General features: G+C 43.1%; 1 protein-coding gene across 9 annotated transcripts in view; it reads left to right on the top strand.

Annotated features, from left to right (window-relative positions):
• CCDC88A (coiled-coil and HOOK domain protein 88A) overlaps window positions 1–18,132 on the top strand; it is a 199,402-nt gene that overhangs the window by 107,894 nt on the left and 73,376 nt on the right. For all 9 annotated transcript variants that reach the window (XM_088478026.1, XM_088478025.1, XM_088478024.1 and 6 more), the window contains exons 8-12: window positions 127–296; window positions 8,503–8,584; window positions 10,469–10,627; window positions 12,318–12,464; window positions 15,254–15,398. In XM_088478026.1, the coding sequence (XP_088334152.1) occupies window positions 127–296; window positions 8,503–8,584; window positions 10,469–10,627; window positions 12,318–12,464; window positions 15,254–15,398 (703 nt within the window). The remainder of the gene's footprint in view (window positions 1–126; window positions 297–8,502; window positions 8,585–10,468; window positions 10,628–12,317; window positions 12,465–15,253; window positions 15,399–18,132) is intronic.

Raw genomic sequence — 18,132 nt, 5'->3', positions numbered from 1 at the left:
TTATACGCACAACAGATTGCATTTTGCTGTTTCACTATTTCTAGGAAGTGTAATAATATATGTAATCATTTGCTAATGTATATAGTGTTCAATTCACTACAGTCCTGGTTCTCTCACTTGTTCCAGACAATTATCGAGCTGACAGAGGAGAGGGACTCTCTCCACCTCACACCTCTGTCTCTATCAGCACAGTCTCCCTCTGGATCCCCGGGGATGAGGCGCACCGAGAGCAGACAGCACCTGTCAGTGGAGCTGGCAGACGCCAAGGCAAAAATCAGACGTCTCCGTCAGGAACTGTGAGTACTCCTGCACATGAGGTGTTTTCGGGTTCTTATAGCTATAACATTAGTCAGCCTCTCAGAGGCAGTGTAAGAAAATGTTTTTTTTGTTTTTTGGTTTTTTTTGCTTTTATTTTTATAAACAGAAGTTTTCCACAAAATAAGACAGATTTATCATTCCCAAAAGCTCATTGTACTTGTGGATTAGACTATACAGTTGTGTCCACATGCATCTTACCTCCGCATAACGCGCGAGAGCCATGTGTCTCTGTAGCGCGGAGTGCCTTTTCACGCGACCTTTTACCTTGAAATGTGACTTATTCACACAGCGATGAGAATAGGATGCACAGGCAGCTTCTGCTGATTAAAATGATATGCAGCATGCTTATATTCTTTGCGCCACTGTGGGTGTATCTGCATGGGAAATGCTACGTTACAGTGTCAGCGGCTGTAACATTGTAACATAGCATTTCGCATGCAGATACAGCCACGGTCGTGCACAGAATGTAGGCATGCCGCATATCATCTTTATCAGGAGAAGCTGCTTGTGCGTCCTATTCTCATCACCGTGCGAATAAGACGCCTTTGAATGTAAAAAGTTGCACAAAAAGATGCTCTGTGCTACCGAGTCACGCCATGGCATGGCGCTACTAGAAGGGCTGTTTAACGAGCAAGGAAGCTAGGTGTATGAGGACACATCTGGACTTGAGGACCTTTTGGCAGTATGGGAGGAGGCAGCCAGGTCGGCACTGCGGTGGGCGGGATGTGTCAAATGTGGGTGGGTCTGGGGTTTGCGGTGCGTCATTGTAGCCCCACCTCTCACTTTGTGGCGATTCAACGCAAATTGCATCATCAGCCGCATGAAAAGCGGGTGACCCCAGCCTCTGGGAGACTTGCACACCTTTCTGGGCGGTCGCCACCGCCACCCTATTTTCAGGAGCCTCCCAGCAGTTCCGGGAGGATAGGCGAGTATGGATCCGACTATTGTGACTCATAAATATAAACTACAGTGCAAGAGCAGTTGCACACTTCAAGCACTAAGAACATACCAAGCACTATAGGAATTATGGGCAAGAGTTAGAGAAGTTGTCCATAGCAACCAAACAGCTTCTAGCTAGAATTTCTAGTGCATTCTATAAAATGAGAGGTGCTGTAGAAGCTGATTGGTAGCTAGGGACAACTTCTCCACTATTGTTATCCCACCCTATATGTGTAATAAACATTCAACATTGCTATAATATCTGGAATAAATAGTTACATTGCATACTATAGATATATTACTGAGTCAAAAGATGCCCATACCGCACACCCTGCATTCATTGAATATAGTTACCTTGTGAGGCACGTGCTCAGTATTGAAATCACTGGAGAAAATGGCACTGCGCCATTTTGCTGGAGACATGCTCAGTAGGGTCTGGCACTGTGCCATAGTTTTCATGGGGGAGGGGGGGGATGGCAAAGAGATTGCACACGGGCCTCCTCTCATAAATGCTCCTGATAGCACCATTTACTGAGTGGTCCGTGTCTGCTAGGTGGTGGTTAACCTTTTCTAACCCCTTCACTGCTAAAGGTTTCCTCACTCCTGTGCTGAGACCACTTTTTCACTTCTTTATGCAGAAAGCACCAGAAGTCTTTTTAGTCCTTCAAAGGATCCCTCTCCGGTAATCTTTGCATACACATGCACAGTTTGATGACTGTGCACAGAGGTGGTTTAGCCTAGGAGAGGGCCCGTGTTCGGCATCCGTGCAGCCCCCTCCTCTCCAGCAGTGCAATAGACTGAGGCTTTGTGCCAGAGCATACTGCGAATGCGCAGGGCTCCAGGATCATGGCATCCGTGCCATGTTTCCGGAGACTTCTCTATTGCACATGCGCAAAACGCCAGGAAAATGGCCGCTGCTTCAATTCCCCAGTGATTTCTGCTGTACTGCAGTGCCGGCTGATGCGGGACTTCGGAGAGCTAAGTATAATTATGGGTGCTGGGTGTGCGGTGTGGGCCCCCCTGGACCCAGCGGCCCGCTTGCATTGCACAACCTGAACCCATTGTAGAGACGCCAACTAATGGGCAGTAATACGGCTAGGGTCCAAACCCAAAAGTAAATTGATCACAATAGTGATGACTGTACTACTTACACATTGCAGGAACGGGCTCCTATCAGAGTCCATGTCCCTGGATGTGATTTTTGTTAAATTCGTGCGATACTCAATCTCTTATTGCCACGATGGGGCTGATTGTGAGTCTCGTGCAGATGCGGACGAGTATTTTCCTGCAGCCGCGGCTGATTTATGTAACATTGAACACACACACTTGCAGGGTCTTGCGGCAGTGCAGTTCCATCTTGGTGGACGCACCATCGGTCCACTATCGACAATTGCACCAGCCCCTGTTACTGGTGCAGTTTCTTCATCCGGGTATGGCCTCCTGTGTGATCGGATGTGTGCCTGTGGATGCAGCCATTTACAGTGACACGGCGACTTCTGCTCAGCCACGCTCATTGAGTTCAACAGACCATGTGCCTGATTCTCTGAGCGTGAACAATCGGGATGCTTGTGCAGACTTACAACATCGGCCAACTGCGTGCGACTCAAACTCTTGCCCTACAGTATATGCGGTAATAAATTATAAGTATCAGGACAAAGCCCTGAGAATTGGTAAATATGCCACTAAATGAGGTGACCCCTATTTTTATTTGACACACGATGGAGGGGATCTGGGCATTAGATTACCCCCCCCCCCCTCCTCCCCCATTTATGATAACTATTTTTTTCCTGGACTGTTTTAGTCATTATCTGGTACTCACCAGACAGTAACTTCTAGGGGGGACATGTTTTCCATAAACTGCAAAAGCAACAGCACCTTCACGTCATGAAAAGTCTACGATATCGTTCATATGTGGAAGATCTGATACATATACTGTATTTGTAGTTAAAATGACTCTTTAATACAGGCAGATCTTGTATATGAATGGTAACTTTCTTTTAAATGATTCAAAGAGGCGACTCCTAACGTTTGGTGTTTTAGATTTAATTTGACTTATTGTTGTTAAATGCACATGTAACTGTAATAACATTACTGCTTTTTGAGTGGGTACTTAATGAGATAGCTGTGAAGATCTAAAGCCTATGAACAGGTTGGAGCATTTGCTCTTGTGCGGCAGTTAGACGCCCTCCCCACATATTCTGCACACAGCTGCACTTGGTAAATTAGCCTGAAGATTGCAGTTATTATGTTGATTGACACTTAATAGATAGCCTAAACATTTAACGCCAATGTGCTCTTCGTAATTTGGTGCAGGCCTTCATAGTCTGGAGATAAAAACCTGTAATTAGACATGTAAACGAACGCCAGATTTTCCCTTCTTTTCAAAATCTCACCCCTTCACGTCTGGTTCCTGTAATGCTCGGCGGTCTCTGTGTTTGCAGCTTTACCCGTAAGCCATAAACGAGTTACACTCTTGCAATCAGCCCCCCGCTGTTATTCCTTGTAGGGAATACTAAAAAAGCCTTGTTTGTTCTGTCAGTCAGAGATGTGTTCATTTTGCATCATGTGTCTCCCAGATGACCTTGAATAGCTTTTATGTATATTATTTCATTATTTTTCATATACTTTAACTCTTAGCTTTTTCTTGTGTATCCCCTTCATAGTCTATTTTGAAGTGCAGTAAGTCAGCTACGTAGTTGAGGAGGGTATTCTGCAGGCTAAACCAGTATTCATGAAAATGCAGTTTATCCATTAACTTAGGATCTAGTGACATTAGAGGCAAGAGCTACATGTGTTATCGGCACCACACTTTAAATCGCACACTTACACGGCACGATATACGTGCCGATCTGACGGATCGTCACGATATAGGTGTGCTATATTGTGCCGTGTATGGGCGCGATATCGCACCTAATATCGTGCTGCGCGCTCCCGCGGGGTCGTACATCGCATACCCAGATCTTCCTGCAGAACCAAGAGATCTGGGATGCGATGTACGATCCCATTGAAATTGAGGAGGGGGGGAGCCGGCATATCGTGCGGTCTGCGGGGACCGCACGATTGCCGTCGGTGCCTTCGCGATCCGTCTGCCGAAGCATCGCACCGTGTATGGGTACCTTTAGTTTGCCTGAATGTTATTGGTTGTAATGCAAAATCAAAGCATTTGTTCCCTATGACAGCCACTGATAGTATCATAGTCATACACAATAATTAAAACATGGGGGTCTATGTACTAAGCTTTGGAGAGGGATAAAGTGGACAGAGATAAAGTACCAACCAATCAGCTCCTAATTGTCACTTTACAGGCTGTGGGGCAGATGTACTAAGCCCTGGAGAGTGATAAATTACCAACCAATCAGCTACTAACTGTCATTTTTCAAACACAGCCTGTTACATGACAGTTAGGAGCTGAGTGGCTGGTGGCTTATCTTTCTCCAAACTTTGATCTGCCCTATGTGCTGTCAAAAATCTCATTTATCACACTCCAATTTATCACTTTCCCAGAGCTTAGTACATCTCCCCCACATTATTTCCGTTCCCTTTATCTCTCTCCAATGATTAGTACATAGACCCCATGGTCTCAGTACAGTAAACCATACTTGCCAACATTCTGGCAGCCCCCTCCAGGTGGGAGTAGCCAGGTCCGGAACAGAAGGGAGGGCGTGACGCGGCATGTGGGGGCGTGGCTGTGAACATTACCTTAGGGGCGGAGTTGGGAGCGTGACAGCACAATCGCGTCACCGTGGTCCCGACCCTTCTGTACAATGGCGAGATTACTGGCATTGTGAAGCAGGAGGCGGTGCCACGACGAGGCAATTCAGCGTGAATTGCATCATGGCCCCCCCCCCTTGCGGGGGGGGGGAGGGTGTGGGGTGGGTCTAGGAGGGGGGTGGGTAGCGGCCGGCCAAGATGCTTGGTTACTTTTCCAGGCAGCCAGGAACACCACGTGATTTTCGAGAGCCTTCCGGCCACTCCAGGAGAGTGGGCATGTATATGCAGTAAACTAGTCTTTGCACATCTCTTACTGGATTCTATTCTCGCAGGCTATGGGATGGAATATTGCTGCAAATACTGGGCACAGTTCTGCAGAATCTACGGTTTACTATTCATCCACTAAGTAACAAGCCTAAAAATGAAAGTACATTTATTAAACTATGTTAGAGGGATATGCCTATGGCTTTGTAAATGCTATGTAATCCAATAATCCTGGTCTCCATATGGTATTATGTCTCGGTGTGCTGATAAGGAGCTGCCATTAAAGATCACCCTCTGAGTAGGGTGTATCAGCCAGTGAATGAACATTTTCAGTATTTTAAAGAATTAAAATAAGAGTTAATTTTCTAAAGATAATCATAACAAGTGTTTAATTTTATGCTTTGAAGCCTTCTTGTGTTACATAGATTCTGATTGGATCCTGAAGTCACATGGCTAGGTTGCAAATGGATTTTCTTTTTCTGGTTTGAATGAGTCTGAGCTGCTTTGCTCTCAAAATACTAAGGTTGTGTTCTGCCTAATTTGTACTAAGCGATATGCGCCAAAAAAACCTAAACATTTAATATTGCCTCGTCAGTTTGGACGGGTGATTGGGCGCCCAAAAACAATTGCATTCCCCCTTAAGAATTCAGGCGAGAACTCTAATGAAGATGGCGGCCACCACATGGTCAAAACTTTGTATAGTAACGACTATGTTTTTGTAGAATATGAAGGAGAGTTTTATCCAGGAATAGTGAAAGATAAAATCTATTAACAAATGTAAGTAAGCACCATGACCATGTCGGGTCTGTGTACCAGAAATTCTTAAATATAGGCAAAAAAGTTGCTTAATAGCATTTAAACATCACATTACAGGTTGAGTCTCCCATATCCAAAATGCTTGGGACCAGGGGTATTTTGGATAACGGAATATTCCGTATTTTGGAATATTTGCATATCATAATGAAAGATCTTGGGAATGGGACCCAAATATACACATAGAATGCATTTATGTATTATATACACCTTATACACACAGTCTGCAGGTCATTTTATACAATATTTTCAATAAATTTGTGGCTCAAACAAAGTTTGTGTACATACATGAAATTCATTTATGTTTCATATATACCTTATACACACAGCCTGAAGGTAATTTTATACAATATTTTTAATAATTTGTGCCTTAGACAAAGTTTGTGTACATTGAACCATCAAAAATCAAAGGTTTCATTATCTCAGTCAAGCCAAAAATATTGCGTATTTCGGAATATTCCGTATTTCGGAATATTTGGATATGGGAGACTCAACCTGTATCTTTTTCTTCAATTAGTATTAATGTACTTGGAGTATCTTGTACTTTGATTTAACATGCCATCGAAGGAAGTTGACCTGTTGCCTTTGTTTTATTAAAGTAAGTTACATTGTTCATTCACTTCACTGGTCCCGTGTGTTGATTTGCTGGCTTTGTGCATTCAATCACTGGTAGTGGTAACGTCTGCACCTTTCCTGTTTTTTGGTTGTAAAATTCAAACTATTACTACAATCTTTATACAACAATTTCTTCAAAAGGTAGATATAGTAATGATGATGGTACATATCTTAAAACTGTATTTGTTATATCTGCTACATACACCATCCTCTTAAACAAGAGAATTTCCTTAACTGTACATTCACTGGACGATTCACCCTAATGTCCTACATGAATTACAGGCCGGTCAATTCTACGATTGCATGTAAACTCTGGTCTATAATCCGCTATGGAGAACTGACATTGTCTGTCTACTGTTAATCTGCATTGATTGCCAGAGATGTATGCTGAGACAGCCACAGCTGTGCACAGAATTTAAATATATGGCTGGCTGGAACAATTTGTGAATTATAATATAAAATAAAGGGGAAAAGACATTGTATATTTAGATGTCCTTTTGCCTGAATTTGATAGTTATGCCTTGAAATAAATCAGTAAAGGTGCATACACACGTAACGATTTTTTGAACGATTTAACTATAACGATGTAGTTATCGTTGAATCATTGAAAAAATCGTTCAGTTTCTGAGTTATAGCGATGAATGATTATCGTTCATGCACGTTCCCGTTTGTATTGTAGTTCATTCTGACTGGCCAACTGAACGATTTTCATTAAGGGAAGTTACAAAAATCGTTTATAGTTCAAAAAATTGTTCATTACACCTTAAAAAATCTGACAGATAATCTGACAGCTAATCGTTCATAAAATCGTTGGTAACAAAATCGTTGTGTGTGTATACTGTTTAATGCAACAGCCTGGGTCCTTTTTTCATTTATCACTATCTATCTGGGAAATTATGTTTTTTTCGTGGCCGCAGCATCCATCTAAACTGACAGGAGCTATTCAATTGTTTGTGCCACTGGGCAAGAGTGCCGCGGGCACCGATTGCTTATCACGGATTTCTGCTAGCAGCCTCCTGAGGTACGAGCAGATATAAATAGGGCTTTTGGGCACATTAACTTTATGGTGCCCAGCTTTTGAATCTCTTTAGATGGGATCCCCTGCATTTTGGGCACGGAATCCATGATAAATGATGGGCGCCCGGCGCAAAAAAAACAATCGAACGGCTTCCGTCTGTTTAGACAGGAGCCGCGGCTACGAAAAAAAACAACTGAATTTCCCCCTTTAGTGTGTTTAGGGCACCAGACAGTTCTACAGGACAGACCTCATTCCCATAAACTATAACATAATACAAGCAGAATCGGACTTGATCAAACTAAAATAACTAAGTGCACCAAATTTTGAATGAGCAGCTTTCTATTAATAAAACAAATGTTTACAATGTGTATACACTCAAAGAAAGCGCTGAAAATAGTGTGTGTTTTAATAAAGAAAAGGAATGTTAATGAAATAATAAAAGTATTAAAAATAAATGGTACTTTGTAAATTGTTAGTAACCAAGGGTAGACTCCATGTTTATAGCTCTTTAACAGGTAAGTGGTGCCTGCCATTCCAGTGCAGAGGTGCAGGTGAAACTGAAAACTATCCCTATCTTACCCTAAGTAGAATGGTTCGCCCTCAGTAGATAAAGTAATAGATGGTATATTCTGTTTCTATCACAGTATTTCCAGTAACAAATCCCCATGCCACAAAAGAGACAAATATAGATTCAAGACCTAAGCCTATCACGTCTTACCCTGTTTCTCCATACTGTTATAATGAGACAATATTGTAAGATGCCGCCATTTCTTGTGAATGCCTTTGGATCTCATAATAAAATAAGTTTTCTATTTATTTTCAAGGGAAGAAAAGACTGAACAGATTTTGGATAGCAAACAAGAGGTTGCGCAGCTGGAGGCTGAGCTCAAGAGACTGCAGCAGGAGGTCAGACTTTATGCTGTTCAGATGTGTGTTTTATTCATTGATGTAATATAATCACGGAATACTGTGGATGTCATGTTACTTGTAATATTCTCTTTGCTGAAACAAATGACATTAATGGGCTATAGATGGCAAGATATGCTTTTCTTGGTTGTCTGACAGCAAATCCTAGAAAGCATTGCGGTAATATAGGTTGGTAATTAAAATTGATCCATTCTAAGTCTTAATGCAAAGTTTAATTGCAATCAATTTTTAATTCTCAAGCTTCCATCAATCTCACAATTGTAGGGTTTTATACATATTGGTGTTATTAGTGTTATCCTTTATGACATTGTATATCAGGGTAATTACAGTAATTTGTAAATAGTGTACACACAGAGGATGTATGCAGTGTAAGGTAATGAGAAGGGGATGTAGTCAGCAAGCCGGCGGTCGAAATGCCGACTGCCGGTTTCCCCACAGTGAAATACTGGCATTGGACTAATGATAGGCGTCTAAATACCAACGCCTATCTCTATCCCCACGCCGAAATCCCGACGCCCGGCATACCGATCGTAGGTAAGCTAAGTGTCGGGAGCGGATAGCAGCGCGTGGGGGGGGCGGCGGCGGCAGGGGGAGAGGGTTAAGTTTAGGGTCTCCTGGGGGGATTTAGGGTTAGGCATCCTCCAGGAGGGTTAGGGTTAGGTTAGGGGAAGGGGGGGTTAGGCTCAGGCACCCCCGGGGGGAGTTTAAGGTTAGGTACCCCCCCGGGAGGATTAGGTATAGGGTGCGGAGAGGGGGGGTTAGGTTTAGGCACACCTGGGGGAAGTTAGGGTTAAGCACTAGGGGGGAGGTTAGGGTTAGGCACCCACCCCTAAGAGGGTTCCATGAGAAGCTACTGTAGATTGGACAATTGGAGCAGAGCATGCATACAATGGACAAAATAATGAGCCAGATCAGTACATTTGGACACTCTGTTAGACGGGCTTATACTGAATCGGACGCGATGTCGGACACCATTTTTTTTCCTACTGTGTGTCTAAGTCTCCCTGTGCATGCGCGCAGAGTCCGTGCGCACAGAGCCGCAAGTTGTGACACATGGTTTCAAAAATGTCTTAAAAAGTGCATTGGGTGCTCCAGGGCAGCGAAGTTACGGGGAGATGGCTATGCAGATGCACAGAGATGGGCGGTCTTGTTTGTGTTATGGGAGTGTTGCAGGCGCGTCACTGATAGTGGTGGCGGACTCGGACGCATAATAATTATGGTCATCTTAGTAAAAACCATAATAGCGTGATGCACTACATTTTTCCTTCATTTTTTGTTATTGCATGTATACCTCCATTTTGGAGGAATTTGATGGAAATAAAAAGATTAATCAGACAGGCCTTTGTGTGCAGCTCAAGTGAGGGTATACAGTCTGTGTGGCGGGCCGTCGTGGTGCTGGGTTCATCAGGGAAGGGCCTGTAAGTCGCAGGAGCAAGACCGGCAAAAGATGAACAACGGACGCCGCTGCGCACGACTCAGAATGTGTCTCTGCGTTAGTCACCATATAAAGATTAAAAAGATGGAGTGTCAAAATCTAACGTTCCTGGTAATGAAAAATAGCCTTGTATCCAATATCGTCAACGCACTAGTAGCAGCCGTGGAGCGCAAACAAATTTCCCCCATAGAATGTACACAAAATAAATGCAGGTGTGAAAACAAAGGACGGGGGAGGGTCCTGCTCGTTCTAGAGATTACAGGATTGTGGGCATAGCTAAGAGTGCTTAAGGTCATATATTTTCCCTTGCAGATTTTCACGTTACCGTTTTAGACTACCTAGATCAGAACATTATTACATAAAGCACCGTACATGATATTTATGTGGATGCTGTTTATTTTGAGCTTCTTTCTTCCTCCCTAACCTAGAACATGAATCTGCTGGCGGACGCTAGGTCTGCTCGGGTGTACAGAGACGAGCTGGACGCACTCAGGGAGAAGGCAATCAGAGTTGACAAGCTTGAAAGTGAAGTGAGCCGGTACAAGGAGCGCATGCACGACATTGAGTTCTATAAGGCCAGGGTAGAGGTAAGTGGATAACATCTGAACGCCAGTCAGTCAGGGACGTGTTCCTTCTTCATGGGTCAGCGAGTGAGTTGAAGATTGTCGGAGGGATAATAGTTAAGATCTTAACAAGTGCGTTTAAAGGGAAATGCTCACTGTATGTGGGTAGGGGTTATTTCAGTCCAACATAGAAATCACTCTGCACAGATAATATTGTTTCTCTGTGACTCATCTATTAATTTAGTGTCCATCAGGTTCAAGTTTGTTCATTACAAAAATGCTCTTGTAATATACTGTATATATAATATGATATGTATATATGTTATAATTCAAAGCCTGCCGGCACTCAAATTATTGAAGCAGCTTCAGGCATGCACACTCCACTGTTAGAAAATTACAGTACTCGGGGACAACAAAATAATCTGAAGAAATGTGTATTAGACCAATGTATCAAGGCATCAGCCTTTTCTTCAGGGTCTAAAAAAAACATATACATACATGAAGAGAAGGCCTGATGCCTTGAAACTTTGGTCTTCAATACATTTGGGTTTTTTTTAGGATATTTTGTTGTCCCTGAGTGCCGTACTTATACCAGCGGAGTGTATATGTGTGTATGCATATGTATATGCGCATTCGATCTCAGGACCTGCTTTAGCTGCTTATTATATAGATAGAAATGGTTCCTGAACCTGGACATAACTTCTTGGGATGTTTGCATCTTATTCATGTTCGCTGTGCAGATAAATGTGTGTTACTGTCCTCTGTTATCAGCAATTTCAGGGGCATAGAGACTCCACTATGGGCAGACGTTGTACTATGACAGAGTTGAAGGTCAAAGTCGTAACCTTACAGATCTAGAGAGAGAGACCACATTGGAGCTAAGCTGCAATTGTAATCCAGGTGGAAGAGTCTTACAGTAAAGCTGTCTCACGCAGCTATACCAGGAGAATGACGCAATATTGCAGTGTGCATATCCTCAGAGGAAGCTTTTAATAATCCTATTGATCGGTTTGTTATTACACGTATTGTTATACATGGTCAGAGGATGTCCACTGTAGGTCTGAGTGTGAGGTCATCTTCTGAAACACTAACAGACCCGAGTACATCCTGGAATTGATCCCAACCCACTTATGGCCTCATTGCGTAATGTCAGGGCCTGTGTGGGCAGCTTATGCCTAGCTATAATGCAAGGGTGACTATTATAAAACACACTGTGTAAAGTCCAGTGGTGTATCTATAATGGGTGCACGGCGTGAGGTGCACATGGATCGATGGGTGGTCCAGGGGCCGCACGCCCTGCATCCATGTTTTTCAGAACATACCTATTTGGAGTCCCATGCTGACAATGACAGCGCTACACAATTCACTGGCAAAATGGCAGTCGCACCATTTACCCAAAGACATGCGCATAAGCAGTAGGCACAGTTGCGGTGCTGGCTAGACGGATGGAGACTGCACATGGGCCCCCTCTTCTCATAATACGCACATGGTGATGACAGATAGAGAACAATGGTGTATATGGTAGTTTCATGACTTTTGGTGCAGACCACACTATGGAGGCCTTCATGGTGACCAGATGTGATTTAATACTATTGTGTAAGGGACAACTGAAAAAAAAATACAGTTTTTTTGTATAGTTGGAGTGTATAAAATATAATTGTGTAACACAGACCAAACTCACTAGAGTAGAATTAACAATCATACAACTTTGTAGGAATTAAAAGAAGACAATCAGGTACTTCTGGAAACCAAAACCATGTTGGAAGACCAGCTGGAAGGGGCGCGAGCCCGCTCTGATAAACTGCACGAGTTGGAGAAAGAGAATCTACAGTTGAAGGCCAAATTTCATGACGTAGAGACGGTATGTGCGACTATTCATTACTAAAGAGTCACTTTGTGGTTATGGGTGATATTGTTGAGGTGCAGCCTTGTAATCTTTACCAGAGTTTCCAAATAATGCCGTGGTTTCATAGGACTGCTGAATTTATTTCGGGTAACTTCCTAGGCGTAAATGTAGAAGCATGGAAACTATGACTACACTGTTTTGTGATCACATTAACCTGACCCCACACACTGCAATATCATCAGTATTCTCATGCAATTACTGCAATGTTACGGTGTGTGGCAACCAACCAAGGGACTGATTTAGAGATGGACAGGTTTGCAGATACGCACACAAGCGGCCTAGCAAATCCATCCAGCTCAGATGCGAATGCAGAAGGAGATGTCAGACACCTCCTTGCTGCATTTGCGATCCCAGCACCCACCGATGTTGCAGGCTGGGATTGTTCACGATGGTTGCTCCTTTGGTCAGGGTGTGGGAGCTGAAGCGTTCCCGCAGCCTGGCCTGTGTCTGGTTCCGCAAGAGGTCAGGAATCTGCATCCACCAGCGCAGACCACGGCCTCGTCCCTCCCGGAAAACTGTGTTGACGAGATTTCCAAGAATGGTGACCAGGCACGCCGCCGCTCTGACCCCCAAATGCCGCAGCATGTCAGTCATGCTACGGCTTAGGGTAGTCTGCGGGTGAGATCGCAGGACCTGTTCTGCACACACGCAGACCCCAAACAATCGGAGATGTACGTTCGTCTTTGGATGTACATACATCTCTGAATCAGACCCCAAGTCCAAAGTCTGGTAATAGTCCAGGCAAAAGTTAGTGGTATTAAATGCAGAATAAAGATGATCACTGTCGGCCTGTGATTGCAGCCAGTCCCCCACCACACTTACAGACCCAATGTGTTCTGTTGCTTGGTGCCTGGGCCACGTGACAAGATGGCCACGTGTGTCATCTGTTATACTTATAGAGTGCTGGAAGGCAATATGGCGTCAGCTGTGGGCTATAACACTCACTCGGTTACAATACAAGGATGCCTGGTATTTTGGCGCTGGCTCAGATCTTTTTGTTTATTTTTTTGACATTGCACTTTAAATTGTGAATATTTCAATTAGCTTGTTCAGAACTCCCCACATTAAGTCAGCCACTGGCCTCCACTACATGAAATGTAAAACTAAAGACACAGACGGTGGTGTTCCCCCACCTCCTCCACGGCGTCCTCTGATGTGATGGCGGCAGCCTAACGGTGTCAACGGGCTACTTACTAATGCGCATGTGTGACGACTGTCTGTGCCTCAACCTGGCAGAGACTTGGCAAAGCTTTACATGGATGGAATGGCTTTGCTGGGTCTCTATTGCTGGCAATGGGGACCATACCATAAGCCGCCTGTAGATGAAATAAGCAATGTAGTCGTTAATAGTGGAAAGTGCTAAAGGGGTTTTGACTCATTCTTAATTGGAGGCCTTAATCACCAGATTTTATCTTTGTCACCTACTGCATTTTATACTATACTAGCTGGAGTACCCGGCATTGCCCGGGATTTTAAGAATGTTTGGTTACACATCATCCTCCAATTAAGCTATCTTTCTTAGGCAGGCCTCACAAAAAGTGTGACAAACTTCACAATCAACAGTCCTAAGGTCTTCGAAGGCAGTAGGACCTGTAACGGTGTAAAGCAAGCTTCGGAGATAGAAGCATTCAAAATTTGTAGGATGTACAGTGTAAACACGGCCAAGAGCTTCTGTTGCTCTGATACCAGGATGACCATCTACAGCAGGGGTTCCCAACCACGGTCCTCAAGGCACACTAACAGTCCAGGCTTTAAGGTTAGCCATAGTTGAGCACAGGTGACTTAATTAGTAACTCAGTTTTTTTTATTTAACCATCTGTGCTTAAGCATGGATATCACTAAAACCAGGACTGTTAGTGTGCCTTGAGGACCGAGTTTGGGAATCACTGATCTACAGTGACTCCCTGTTTTCTGTGCAGAAAAATTTTTGGAGAAGCATTCCATGTGTAATATTTTGGCAGCTCACAGTACAGGAGGGTCCTTGCAAAGTCATAATTTTGACACCGTTGGAAGAAATAAGTGAATGTTGTTGCGTAATATGGTATAGTCAGAGAGCTGAGAATGCTGGCAAAGCCTGCTAAAGCTCTCTTCGATAATAAATATTAAGATCATGACAGAACATGACAACACAAAACGCTTGCTCTGAGGCCCTACCCATATGCCGTGTGGCCCCACAATGAGCGTCCAGCAAAAATTGTGGTTTTAAATTAATTAAAAATTAACAGTAATTAATTTACATTTACAAATTTTTTAGTTGCCCCTGCCGTGTTTTAATACGCTCATATGTAAAATGTCACGATCTTCGCTTGTAAACTGTGGATTTGTATAGAAAGACCAGAAGTACAGAAAGACATATTTTCGCTTTTATATAGTAGAGAAGATAGAAAAGAAAAAATAGTAGATAAGCTAAATCCTTTTGTAATTCCGTACCTGACCTGTAGAGGGCGAATGCTATGCAAAAATTGTGGTTTTTCATTAATTAAAAATTAACAGTAATTTCGATTTAAAATTTTTTTTATTTGCCTCCGCCGTGTTTTAATACGCTCGTATGTAAAATTTCACGATCGTGGCTTGTAAACTGTGGATTTGTATAGAAGGACAGAAGGACAAATTTTCACTTTTATATAGTAGATGTATTTATCCTGTACATAAATATTATATACATTTTGATCATGTAGCTGTCTCTCTGTTTTCCTCTGGGTGGTGGCAAACCTAACTTACTACTAGGGATGTCTTATTCTTAGGAGCGTGACCTGGATAGAAAGCGGATTGAGGAGCTAATGGAGGAAAACATGTCCTTAGAAATGGCTCAGAAGCAGAGCATGGATGAATCGTTACACCTCGGCTGGGAGCTGGAGCAGCTGTCTAAGACTAGTGACCTCCCTGAAAGTAAGGAGGACGGTTTCTAGACTGTTTGTACCGGTGTGGGAAGAATATCCAGAGAGGACAATTCAGTTCTCTGCAATGTGCCGCCAGATATCACCTCCATGGCCAGATGCACACATTGCTGTTTAATACAGTAGGGCAGGCTTTGCTTATTTTCCTGCGCATAGCCACGATATGATATTGGCCGGGGAGTGGACGTTCTAAAGACACTCCATGCACATTGCCCAGAATGTCATTGCTCCCAATGTATGTGTGTATGTTATTTTGTGTGTGGTATATTTTGTCGGCGATCTGAATGTTAACTTGCAAGGATGTCAATGTGTCAAATGTCTATATTCACAATGTCGACATGTCTGCAATTTCCCATAGACTTTAGTTTAAGCCTAAAAGAAACCCTAACCACAGCCTAACCTTAACCCTATTCATAGCTTTTCTCTAATCCAACATTGTGGCCATGGACATTATGTCAGCGTTGACATTGTAGATGTCAGCATAGTGACTGCATACTGTTGTTTTAGATCAACACCTGAAATATGAGATGCCCGCTGGCACCTTTTATTCGTTCTTAAACATGTGCTGATGGTGGTTGAAAGGGGTTGGGCACGGGATGCTGGCGCTCAGGATTCTGGCTTTCAAAATCTCAATCCCAATGCCAGTTTCCTGACAGGGTAAGGATACCGACACTTAACAGTATCCTAACTCTCCCCCTCTCCCTACCACTAACCCTCAATCCCCAGTGCCTAAACCTAACCACCCCCTCCTAGTGCCTAAACCTAACCTCCCCCCTCCCCTCACCGCACCCTAAACCTAACGCTCCCCCCTTAGTGCCTAACGCTAACCCTCCCCCTGGTGCCTAACCCTCCGCCTAACCCCAGTACTTACGGCCGGGATTCTGGCAGGTGGATTCTGGCGCCGGCATTATAAGTGTCGGCATCCCGACTGTCGGTTTTATGACCGCATCCCGGTTGAAAGCAGTGTTGAATCTGGTATAGCGGATTTTAGATGTTTTTTCTAATGGATTATGTAAGGGGTGGTTTTAGGTTAAAGAGGGCACATGAGTTTATTTGCAAATATATATACAAACAAACACATTCACACTTGTATAAACACTAACGTCACCTGCACATAATGTGCGCCCCCACTCTGACCTATAGAGATTATAGTCACACATGTGTAACAGTCCATCCGTGCTTTCTATGTAAGACATAAGCATTCATCTGCAACAGGGCAGCTTCCAGGCGTATCATGCAGTGAGACCGTCACACTCTCCTTTGCATTGTCAGATGTATCCTTGTGTGAAGAGAACATTTTGGGCAGACCAGCCCAGTGTGCGGGTGTATAGAGGAATCTAGCAGTGATCTCTCTCTCCCGGAGCTCTCTCTGGGGTAGATGTACAAAGACCTTGGAAAAAGATAAGATGGATGGGGGATAAAGTAACAACCAATCAGCTCCTGTCACTTTACAGGCTGCGTTTGAAAAATTACATTTAGAAGCTGATTGGTTGGTACTTTATCTCTCTTCACTTTATCTCATAGTTCATCTACCACTCTGTCACTGGCTAACAATTAGTTATACAAACCTAGAAAAAAAATAATTCTAAATCCTTTTCCAATAGAGTCCCATGAAAGGTCAGACTTTGGGCAAATGTCCATATCAGGCCTGGTTCTCCTCTGACTCGGACAGAAATGTTGAATATCCAAATAAAAAAGCATGTAGAGTAATAAATTATTATAATAGCTGCAAGAACTTGAATCAGTGAGCATTAGAACAAATTGCACCATATATGAATGTTTAACCTTTAAAGATCAGTCTCACTTTCACTTTGCTTGTTAACATTTTTAAAGTTAGGCAAAATAATATGCAAATGTCTAACTAAATTGTACAGAAAGCAGATAAGCTAAATAAAACCAGCAATATCACCGCTGATTTACATGTAACGTCATTATTTATCTCACACACCGCGCATATGCACAGCTTACATTTTCATGAACTTGTGACCCCTTTTGCTTTAGGAGGCGTATCAGGTGTCGGGCATTTACAAGTGGAGCACAAATGGGGCGTAGGCATGCATGTTGCACGTTGTCATGTATGTTACTTCTGAAGCATAAATTCAGTACTTACACGTGAATAGTGTAAAGATTGGGCCTGATGGTATATAAACCATATGTTTATACAGCATGGATCTATGTGCTTTGTTAAGGTTCCACATATCACAAAATGGGTCTTACTAGAGCTACGATTATGAAAGGGTATATTTACTAAAATGCCGATTTTTAGAAGTGGAGATGTTGCCCATAGCAACCATTCAGGTTTTAGCCATTATTGTCTTCTAGAATGTGCTAGATAAATGTTATGTAGAATCTGGTTGCTATGGGCAACGTCTCCACTTCCAAAAGCCCGCGCTTTAGTGCATATACTCCGAAGACATAAGTGTTCACGTGCATATTTGTGTATATGCAAAAGAGTTTTTTATGTCCAACACAAAATCTCCCAATATGGGCGAGATTAACAAATCTTCTAAAGATTTACAAGTGGAGAAATTGCCCATAGCAACCAATCAAATTCTAGCTTTCATTGATCTAATACTTTCTATAAAATGAAGGCTAGAATCATTATTGGTTGCTATGGGCAACTTCTCCACAGGTTTGATCATTCTTCCTCGTTATGTTCATTCTTCTTGTGAGCCGTTTATTTGTGATGAGGTTGACTTTTTTTAAACATATTGTTCATTAGTTGG

Source organism: Taudactylus pleione, unplaced genomic scaffold, assembly GCF_031769625.1.
Source record: "Taudactylus pleione unplaced genomic scaffold, aTauple2 ptg000206l, whole genome shotgun sequence".
Classification (NCBI taxonomy): Eukaryota; Metazoa; Chordata; class Amphibia; order Anura; family Myobatrachidae; genus Taudactylus; species Taudactylus pleione.
The sequence above is the reverse complement of the archived record's forward strand: the minus strand, read 5'-3'. Positions and strand labels throughout refer to the sequence as shown.